The 11351-nt window shown below is 32.6% G+C and overlaps 1 protein-coding gene across 4 annotated transcripts; it reads left to right on the top strand.

Moving 5' to 3' along the window:
• The first annotated feature begins 620 nt into the window (after positions 1 to 620).
• LOC117680315 (trace amine-associated receptor 1) lies at positions 621 to 10785 on the top strand. Of its 4 annotated transcripts, none has more exons than XM_066072835.1 (6): positions 621 to 988; positions 2489 to 2635; positions 2934 to 3874; positions 5433 to 5553; positions 8686 to 8828; positions 9903 to 10785. In XM_066072835.1, exons 3-5 carry the CDS (start codon positions 2978 to 2980, stop codon positions 8826 to 8828), a joined length of 1161 nt encoding a protein of 386 aa, XP_065928907.1. In that variant the 5' UTR covers positions 621 to 988; positions 2489 to 2635; positions 2934 to 2977; the 3' UTR covers positions 9903 to 10785. The 4 variants fall into 4 exon arrangements, with proteins under 4 accessions (XP_065928907.1, XP_011453162.4, XP_065928905.1 ...); XM_011454860.4 differs by having other exon boundaries at positions 9792 to 10785; XM_066072833.1 differs by having other exon boundaries at positions 2479 to 2635; positions 9792 to 10785.
• The last annotated feature ends 566 nt before the right edge of the window (positions 10786 to 11351 follow it).

Here is an 11351-nt window from a genome sequence, read left to right as displayed (position 1 = left end):
TTTTATGTTCTATCTTTGTGATTTTATGAATTTTAGAAAACACTGAAAAACTGATAAAAAAACCTTGTAAAACCTTCAAGAATCAATTTTTTGGGGAGATTTCTGTTTAAATAACGAACACTTCCTCTAGTTTTTGAAGATTTCAAAATATCTCAAAGTATTTCAAAGGAATAATTTTCCATCTTTATATAGAACTCTTCTTCTCCAAAAAATTAATATAGTCTTAAAATGCAAACGACCATCGAGCCGTTTTAATTCCAAAACTTCTTTATGATCCATTTCCCCGTATTGTTTTTACACACCAAAATTCATTCTACCGGCTATTGATGTAATCCAATGCTGTTTTAATGTACATGTGCTGTCTAGAATAAGAAAAATTAATGTCAACATCAAAAACATTTATTTTTTTAAATTAGAAAACCGCAAGTACTAGTAATTTTGAGATTGTGATTGCTATTTGACACATTTATTTAATTTCATTGTTCATGTTTGTTTTACAGGCGACAAACAAACAATCAACGGCCCACACAATCAAAACATTTATCTCACTTGAGTCATGAAGTAAAAATTAAATCAAACGATATAAGCATTTGCAGATCGATATGAATTGTTAAAGTAACATAAGAAATTACATAGCTATTGCCTAACTAAAACAATAGCACAGTGAGGAACTGTTAAATATAGATTCCCATCCAAGCTTAATAACAGAACTCTCCCACCGAAGATAACAATTTGTGTCATGGTGAGCCCTCTTACAGATTTGTTGAGGAAAACTTTCTAAACGCCCTGCATAACTATGCAACGAGGTTACATCAAGTGTAGCAAATAGGAGACGCACAAAGCAGGCAATGATGGCAATAATGATTCAGAGAATTTGAGAGTCAAGATCTGTATCAAATATTTGAAGTAAACAAGACTAAAAAGAGAGTGGTTTAGAAGTAAAAAGTGTTTTCACGTTAATAAGGACTTAGAAGAATCTTACGAAAAGGTATGAAAACATATATTTCTGTAAGCATTTTCAATTGAAAGATTTGCTTTGTAACCTCTTGTCATTATTGCAATTGATAATTAGATAAGGCAAATTTATTGTTTACATGTTTTCAAAGTAATTGTTCAATATTTAGCAAACTAACAATGGTTTTCATAATAATAACAACTTTTATTCACAAACAATATTTCTTACAGAAAATGCATTTGAACTGATTCATGAAGTACATATGTAACATATATTGAAACGATGTAAGTTCTAGTAGATAAATATGATATGTAAAAGTAAATAAGCAATTCCTAGCTATTGTCTAAGTAAAACATACTACAATCATAACTGTTTAATATAGACCCTCATCTAAGCTTAGAGAGAGAATTCAACCAAAGACAATGATTTGTGTTTTAGTGGGCCTCGTACAAATCTAATGAGGAACACTTTCATAACACCCAGGATAACTAGGCTGACACTAAATACTGTGGAATCTTTAATTTAGTGGGGGCCAATTTACAACTTCGTGCGGACGTAATTTCGTGTATTCTCTCAAACATACAGAGGAATTATGACTTTATTACCCTAATTTATTAATTCGTGGAGGATGTTAATTCGTTGATGAGAGGTACCCACGAATTCCAGGAAAATTGAGCCACCACGAAATCTAATGATTCCACAGTATCTTGAAGAAAAAAATATTTGGTATTTTTGTGTACAAATCTAAGCCACTGAAACGTACAATGATAAGCTGAAGTAGAGTAGCAAAGAACGGCACACTTTTGAGCAGCACGATAAAAATTATGACTTTGCTTTGGAATGTTACAAACTACCTCACAGGGAGAACTTAAAAATGGCTGCTCGATTCTAAGAGAGATATTTCATGCTAGTATTACCATTTTATTTTAGACTTTAAAAACCGATTAAACACGAGTACACCAAGACTAATGAGTCGTGTATCGTGATTAAAGTTCTTTTGATTCATCGGAAAAAGTGTCCGTATGTTTAATTTTTATTAATTTTGAACCTACCACTCTCTATTTAAGTTTGTCTTTCTGTGTAATAATCGGTTTCACATAATCATCTAAAGGTCATCTTAATAATTTTATATATTTTCGTAGAAATGCGTGGAATATCATTTATTTGACACTACACACTGCAACTGCCTTGTCGTTAAGTTGTGAGGGTTTATATAAAACATAAATTTTAATAATCGTTTGTTACGTGTACGAAGTTCAAAGCTGTCACAATCAGAGATATTTTTCGTGCATCTAATAACCCGACAGGAATGTGAATGTGTAATATGATGTTGCAGTTTTTAAAACGATTACCCTTAAAGAAGATTATCTTCTCAATTTTTTTATAGTGATATTTACACATTACCATACCTTACATTTATTTTGATTATAGTTGAGAAACACACAGAAATCTATTGAAAATCCCAAGGATACCTTTAGAGTATAAACCACCTTACAGTAAAACAAACAATAAAGATATAAAAGATCGTTTTAGGAGAACCACCACAACGACGCCTATTGCTATGGCGAGATACATGTACAGCCTGATCAATTGACAGATCCAAGACATTAAAAGAAAATATAACACATTCAAAACTGTAGCAAGGGCAAGGCAACAACACAGACATCCTGCGCAGTGAAAGTGAGTCACTTGCTTTGTTTTGGCAAAATAAAAGCTTTGGTGTAACGTTTCTATCCAACAGTATAGTATGTAAAGTAAAGCAAATGCTATTGTACCACATGAAAACTATTACACTGAAACAACCATAGTTAAATATTATTTGCAATTAATGATTTGTAGTTGTAAGTAACAGTGACTCGGCCTCATTGAACGGACAGCGACACGTTTGTTACCACATGTGAGTTGAAGGAATAGGAATGCTCGAGAAGTATTCTATCGTGTGTCTATTTTCATGACTAATTTTTTTTTTTAATTCAAGGAGAAAGTTGATGAATTAAGCGATAGACAGCGATAAAAAGAACAATGCAATCGAATTTGACCAAAAATGTGATAGAGAATGCGTCCAACTTTAACGTACACGTGTCGTGTGATGACAATGAGGAACATGACCACTTCTCGTCCATCTTTACCTGCTTTATCATCACCTGGTTGGTTTTAATACTTGTGGCGGACCTAGTAGGCAACACTTTAGTGATTCTTGTAATTCTTAAAAACCCGAGCATGCATGACCGAACCCAGACAACTAATTTTTTCCTGCTCAACCTTGCCATTGCAGACCTTTTGGTTGCCTTGGTGATCCCGTTCTCCATTCACTCCGCTTATAAAGAATGTTGGGATATGTCCATGATTCTGTGTAAACTGAATTCGTTTCTAGTGACACTGTCTCTTCTTACGTCTATCCACACTCTAATGTATATTAGTATACACAAATTTATCAGCGTTAGGCGAGTAGCAATCATGAACAATTTCAATAAACCGGTGACACGAAAGACATCTCTGATCATGATTGTGGCTGCCTGGATGTACGCTCTCGTCTTCAGCGTATTAACAGTAATTTCCGACCCAATTTTCAAGGAGAAAACTCTTCAGTGTGGGCCACGGTACCCCGTCTTTGGAAATACTACATTCTTCCTTCACATAGGTAACCAGATAGGAAATCTCTTCGTTCCGTTAGTAATATTAACTTTCTGTTATATCCGGATATTCATGTACATCAGACATCATACCCACGAACAGCGGAACATTTCCTTAACTACAAGTGATGGAAATACATCTCAAGGTGAGAGGGGTGTGACCTTGACATTGGTGATAGTCCTTGCGTTTTTCCTGCTGTCATGGTTACCTTACATCGTTTACACCAACTATGGGGCCATTGTGAAGGATAAAAAGAATGACATACCCTACTACCTCAATCCTTTGGTGAGTTTAACTTGAACTCATAAACAGTTGTAGCTGGGTATCGTCAGTCTTTCAAGCAAGTCAATGTTCTCGGAATTTCTACTTTTGCATGACATATTAATGTTCCATACTATATAACTACTTGCTCTCTGCAGTTTTTTGAGCTATAGAATGCATCATCAAATAACCAAAAAGTAACCGCTTAAAGATGCCGGGAATAGGGAAACATGTCCGATGATTTGATGTAATACATGACTTTTGTACTATATACATACATGATGCCTTTGCAAAACCTTTCACCGACTGGTGTTTTCTTATTGGCATACTTTTTTCTCAAACGTAAAACGTACCCGTAGTTATACGTGTAAAGGGTAAAAGGTACAAAACACAGTTTTATATGTAACGTTAAAAAGACGTTTTTAGATGAGGGAAAAGGAAAATCGACCTGCATAAAATAATATTGTAAAAACATGTTACACATATATCTATAAATCAATAAAAAGAAAAAATGTGAATTTGGTTAATATTTAAGAGTAATGCACATGTAACTCAATGCTGTAATTTATTTGGCACTTAAAGCGTAAGGAAAAGAGTAAAAAAGAATGCCTCTAAATGCAGCTCACTGATAAATTTCAGGCTTCTTCTAACAGCAGAATGCAAATAAATGAGCGATTTTATTTTCTGTGCATTATCAAAAAGAAGTCCTTATGCATTGTTTATAGCATTTCAAGGTACATTCGCCAGCTTTATAAAAAAAGTATGTTACCATCTAAAAAAGTCATGAAATTCTGCACGCGTAAAATCCAGATGTTTTTAAGTTACCTCCAAAAGTTATCTTGTTTTAGAGTCTCACAAAAATAATTTTTGAAATTTTTTTACATACTTTCATGTATTCGAAAAATTAACTTCAAAATTATGCAATTGAGAACTTAAAACATTAATTTTCATGTGTAACGTATAAAAATAGCAGGATCTTCCCTACCCATCATGCTTTTTCCCAGAGAAAACCCCCTGGATTTTATACGAAACTGTGGTTAGCTACCAAAAGGCTGAGCTATTATATGAGCAAAATAGATCATATCTGATTGGAACATATGTTTAAAAACATTGAAGGTATTAGGATTAATTGCTCAAGAAAGCAGTAGACTTCTCTAACCTTGTTGTTATGTATGAAAAAAACCCTGCTATTGCATGTGAGTCAGTGTGGTTTCTTGTTATATCTTTTTAGCTAAAAAAACATGCATAATGCAATTTGCCAGAGAAAAAGAGGTTAGTCTGTATAGAACGCCACTGTTAATGAATTGCTTAGAGAATAAAGAAATTCTTAGACAGAGATGTGTTACAACATCTCCAATGTTAAACGCCTTTTTAACGTTTTAACTTACTTGTTGGGAAGAAAAGTACTGCACCACGTTGTTTGTTTTCAGTTTTAAAGTACAAGAAGTCGATTTTGGTGTCGTAGAAAAAATGTACATTGTTTTTTTTGTTTTGTTTTAAAGTTATAGTTAAGCGATGTTAAATGGGCATATAATAGTAATCGTCAATATTAATCAATTAAGTATGCATTTTCCATTACCAGGCGTACTGTTTTGGCTACATGAACAGCGCTTATAACCCGCTGATCTACGCGTGGAGAATCCCGAGATTCAGACAAGGATACAAGGACATATTCAATAAAACCAAGTACTTCGTTACCATTGGTGAGCATGCGTACTTCTGTGCATGTAAATTGTGCACAATGTTCTGTTCAAAAATATAATTCAAAAGTTAACATAGTGTTAAATGTTGGAAAAAAATAGCTGTATATTTGCATTTATGTCTATATTTATCAAGTTGGATGTATCTAAATTACGAATTCTTACATTTTGTCGGAGTGATAAGTGATATTTTTGTAAGTGTAACATATGGGCAGCGGAAAGGGCAAAAATACATTTTTACAAACTCAACGATAAACTAAATTCAGCAATCTAAAATAATATTATCAATGACCATAAATGCAAAACAAACAGTCTTCTTTGCAAAATAAATGTACATGAAAATCAACCAAAGGTATTTAAATACAAATCAAACACAAAAAGTAAAACCAACAGACATAAATGTAAAACGAACATACATCAACATGAAACAAGCGGACGCACTAATAAACGCCAGGTGGCGTTTTTTTGGGAAGCAATATATACGTCATCGATTATTGGAATCCGGGATGGTTCGCACCTATTTTGTTTCGCCCTGAGATGTTTCGCACCTGCCTCGGAGCGAAACATCTCACTGTATTTAGATATTTTTCTCGTATTATTATTCCTCTGAAATTAATTATTACCTATACAAGAATTGAAATATGTTTTTAAAAAAAAACTATTGAAACAGTGCTTGTCTTTATTCATGCACGGCCAAGAGAGCGTTCTTGCTTGATTAGGATTTTTAGTTACTAATTTTATTAAGCCATGTCGTTTTATATGGTTCAGAACAAGAGGTGTGAACTGTGTTGTAATAACATTTATAGCCTGTCTTTCACTTGAGAATTACCTGTATTTTTATAATGAAAAATTTGGGAATGTTAATTACAAATGTAAAATATTATATTGTTAGCATAGCTCTGTTTTGGGGATCATTTAATTACATAAATTAGCTTGAACTTTACATTACCCATCCACCCCCCTCCCCTGTATCCATTTTTTATGGAATTATCCATTCAAACTCGTTAAATATTTTATTTTTATCCGACTTTTTTTTATTCTATAAATTGTTTATTTACCGGATGGCAGTAAATACAAAATTTACAAAGTTGTCAAGTTGTAAATTTTGCATTACTTCCACCCAGTAAAATTAAAGTGATACGAAATGCAACAAATGACTGACAAAGGGGGGGGGGAGGGGGGGGGGGCTAGACTGATCCTCGGAAATATTAAGAGAGAGAAACCTAATTCCCAAAATCATAAAAATCCTAATCCGTGGGGGAGGGGGGTGAGGGTGGGGGGAGTAAACCTATACTTCCAAAAGAAAAAAATCTAACCTACATTAAAAATTATTTTCCCCCAAATCATGAAAATCTTAATCCGTGATGGGGGTGGGGGGGGGGGGCTAGTATGCCTAAGACTCCAACTTCTCAATCTTTCAAGGTACATTAAGGAACAATTATATTTCCTGCGAGAAAAAGTGGGGGGGGGGGGGGCTGAACCGTCTATTCTGCTATGTGCCTAATGGTTAGGTCTAACTTTGCAAAAAGCCCCCCCCCCCCCCCCCCCCCCCCGGTTCCGAAGCCTATGTGTCGATAAGCTTGAAGTATTCTGATACATGCACTTAATTTTAATTCACAATGTACATATGTCTTGTAGCTTTTAAAAAAAATTTTTTTTCCAGATATTTGTATCATCATGTTTATGGGTAACAAATAAATGACTTTTTTATATAAGACTGTACAATATTTGATTATACATATGTTTTCATCCGAATATGAAATTTGGAACAAATGTACGAGTATAAACAGGTCATTAAAATATTATTTATAATTTCAAATAAATCATAATAAATAAATGGGAATGGAAATAATATTTAACCCCACTTTTGCTATAAGAATAAGACTGGTAAAAATCGTAGTTAAATAGTGGATGCAGTTGGGTAATGTAAAGTTCAAGCAGATACCGGTAATTTATGTAATTAAATGGTCCCCAAAATAGATCTATGCTAGCTATATATACATGTACATTTCTAATTACATCAACACTCCATTACATTACATTATAATACAGTCAGATGTTTCGCTCCGAGGCAGGTGCGAAACATTGACGCGGGAAACATCTCAGGGCGAAACAGAATAGGTGCGAACCATCCCGGATTCCAATAATCGATGACGTATATTGCTTCCCAAAAAACGCCACCTGGCGTTTATTTGTGCGTCCGCTTGTTTCATGTTGATGTATGTTCGTTTTACATTTATGTCTGTTGGTTTTACTTTTTGTGTTTGATTTGTATTTAAATACCTTTGGTTGATTTTTATGTATATTTATTTTGCAAAGAAGACTGTTTGTTTTGCATTTATGGTCATTGATAATATTATTTTAGATTGCTGAATTTAGTTTGTCGTTGATTTTGTAAAAATGTATTTTTTGCCCTTTCCGCTGCCCATAGTAACACACCGACAAACTTTACCAACATATATTCTATATTGGTTTTTCTCCAAATGCATCGTACGTTTTTCAGGTATTGATGGTCTTGATCAATTTTAGACTATTTTAATCTCATAAAGACTCATTGGACTCTCCATGAAATACTAATATATTGAAAACTCGTTCATATATAAATATTAGGTTGTTTACAATTTTTCTTTACTTTGAAATATTCAATTAATACCTGAAATGTTTAGGTAAATCAAATGTTTACTATTCCAACTCCTTAAACGACATGTAATTTAAAACTAAGATCAAATGGTCTGCGGATTTTACCGTAAGCAAGCTAGTCGTTGTTGCATGTATTTAGGGTCTCCAAAATACCAAGATACAAAATCGAATTGCCTCATACTTTATAATTTTGCTTATAATATATATAAGGTACACAACAAAATTAGACTCATATGCTTTCAGTAAGTTTAACTTTTGGAAAACAGAAAACATGTAAAATGTAGATCATGCCTAATTTCTTGGTTTGTGATGAAATACTTTTTGGTCTATCTATTTGGAGGTCAGTATTGCTCTGCTTTGAATTTGTATATCGTTTTATGTATTTTTGAGATGGTTGCAGTTTGTTATTGTCATTTTTTCATTGTACTAGATAGTACTGATTAGCCCCCCCAATATTTGTGTTTTTATTATGAAAATATAACCTATATGTTTTAGTGGACGGAGGTCGAAGAGTTCGGCGCCCTGTAACCCCTAGTATGATCGAAAGCGAGGCTGGCCGACGACTGTCGGCCACCCAAAGGTCCATCAGTGACGTTCGGATTTCAGCAGTAGGCCATTCTTGTCAGAACATCAAATAGGTAAAAAGAACAAAATAAAGCACACCGTAACGGCGAAAGCCGTGAAATATAACAAATTATATAAGCTGAATAAATATATTCCAAAATACATGTATAAGTTTGATTTTTGCCATTGGCATTTCTTTAAAGACATACGGCAATGCATTTCGTTTGGTTATTCGAGTTTAAACTGTATGAGTTGAAGTGGTTTAAAAATAGATTAACACGAACACTCAATATATTTGGACGAATTAAACTACACTCTGCTAACTTTTTGAATTTTTTTGTTATATATAAATATTGGTACAATTAAAATTTACATATTTATCTTTTACATACGCTGATTGGAATCTACTACTTTTTAACAATTTATTGACTGTTTTTGAAAAATAAACATAAAATGTTCATTATCTTTTCTTGCTTAATACTTTTCTCTTATCTATCTTAATTATCTTGTAAATTGTATAAAATCGTTGCTATGGAAATGTATATTGAAAATACATCTTTTTCAATAAACACACAATAAGTTAACAGAGGTAGTTTTCAATTCATAGCAGACATGATTCATTGTTTTTTCACTGCTCACTTAAATGTCGTACACGAGAAAGAAACGGTAACTATCTTTGACCTAAATAACCCAGATATGTGGCAGGCGTGATTTATGGGAATTCTTCAACAGAGTGGTGGGTGCCTTATTATCAAATAAACATTACTCTTGTGCTGCAATGGGTGCTTTCGTAACATAATTCTAACAATTAAGAATGAACCATACAATAATCTGCTAAGTGTTATTATTTTAATTACTGAAGCCGCTAACACAAATAGCTGTTTTGTGAGTAAATATATGAAAATCCCTAATTTAAATTAGTACATTTAAATCAAAGAGAAATACTAGTAATCAAAATCTAAAATGTAAAATTCTTGGTTAAATCTTAAACATTTTAAAATGACTGTTTGTTCTCTTTTGCTATTATCATTTATCAGTTATCAATTATCAACGGTTCCAAGAAGCCAAAAGGGCTCCAACTTATTTACATTTTTGCATTACCGTTCAAAACAATTTTGTATGAAATATCTGCTCATATCAAACACCAGGCGTTGGAGGCGACCACATTATCAGTCAACGGTCAACGTGCATACAAGAAGAAAAATCAAGTTCGGACGGAACGACTTTACTCTAAATAGCGGAAAAAGGAGAAATGTGTTATCTGAACAAAAAGAGAACAGATTATAAATCTTTTTAGGAAGTCAATGTCAATTAAAAAAACTTGTTTATGAAATAAAAAAAAATCTTAAAATGTCAATAAAATATGTTGATATTGTTTATTACTATGCATGTCTGTACAATTTTTATCTTTATGTCAGGGAGTTATTTTAACTTGATTGTGCATTACCGGTTACCCAGAAGTGATAAAGTGCTATATGCTGTGCGATGATGTAAAATTTGAATGATGTGCCATGAGCCTTTGAACCAATGCAATGCTTTGTGATGTATCTGTATATGCTTTGAGAAACTGAAATAAAAGTGAAATACAAGGCCAAATAAAATGGCATGCTATAATAAAGTATTTTTTGCTACAAGATTCGAGCAAATAGCCACCTGTATACAGAAGCGTTTCAATATATCGAATAAAAATAATACGTAGCTTAGGTTGACTACTAATCTGTAACGTAAATATTTATTTTTAAAATGAAATAAATGAAAACTGAATTGAAATTACATGTATAATTTATGTATTTATGTATTATATAATATGCAATGGTATGAGTTTTTAAAAGCTAATGGTATGCTATGAGATTGTATGTTTTGGTATTCCAATAATATGTAACATATATGAGGTTTAATTGATATGCTATAATATGGTGTAAAAATAATGGTTGAACTGACTGTAAAATTAGGCAAAATTAAGTTTAAAACTTGTTTTTATAAATTGTCATGAAAAATATTTGAAATAAATACAACAAAAATATTTCAGTTTTTTTTAATAAAACATATAAAGTTAAGCAAGGTAAAAGCAAACACGGTTATAGGGAGTTGTCGGACCATCGAACATGGCGACCAACTAAAACGTTCTATAACTCTTACATTCATACGACTTATCAATTTGTTAATAAATGTGGTTCAAAGGCTCAAATGTGTTTAATAATCATAAACTATACAATACATGTAAATATGTATTCTATTTAGTGTTCCTGGTGTGTGTATTGTAACTATATACTGCAAACGTATTACATGTAACTGTGTAACTATTCTTTTTAGCGTTCCTGGTGTGTGTAGTAATCATACGCTATAAACGTAAATAAATGTGGTTCAAAGGCTCAAATGTGTTTAATAATCATAAACTATACATAAACTATAAAATACATGTAACTGTGTATTCTTTCTAGCGTTCCTGGTGTGTGTAGTAATTATTTGCCGTAAAAGTATTACATGTAACTGTGTATTCTTTTTTCGTTCCTGGTGTGTGTAGTAATCATATACTGTACACAAATTACATGTGACTATGTATTCTATCTAGCGTTCCTTGTGTGTGTATTAATCAT

Source organism: Magallana gigas, chromosome 10, assembly GCF_963853765.1.
Source record: "Magallana gigas chromosome 10, xbMagGiga1.1, whole genome shotgun sequence".
Classification (NCBI taxonomy): domain Eukaryota; kingdom Metazoa; phylum Mollusca; class Bivalvia; order Ostreida; family Ostreidae; genus Magallana; species Magallana gigas.
This window is presented reverse-complemented; position numbering and strand designations above follow the sequence as displayed.

Excerpts from the sequence above, each read along its gene's own strand:
- LOC117680315 (XM_066072834.1), top strand. The coding sequence starts at position 2,978 with ATGCAATCGAATTTGACCAAAAATGTGATAGAGAATGCGTCCAACTTT. Across the intron at positions 3,875-5,432 it reads CCTACTACCTCAATCCTTTG|GCGTACTGTTTTGGCTACAT; the intron begins GTGAGTTTAACT and ends TTCCATTACCAG. Across the intron at positions 5,554-8,685 it reads CAAGTACTTCGTTACCATTG|TGGACGGAGGTCGAAGAGTT; the intron begins GTGAGCATGCGT and ends TATATGTTTTAG.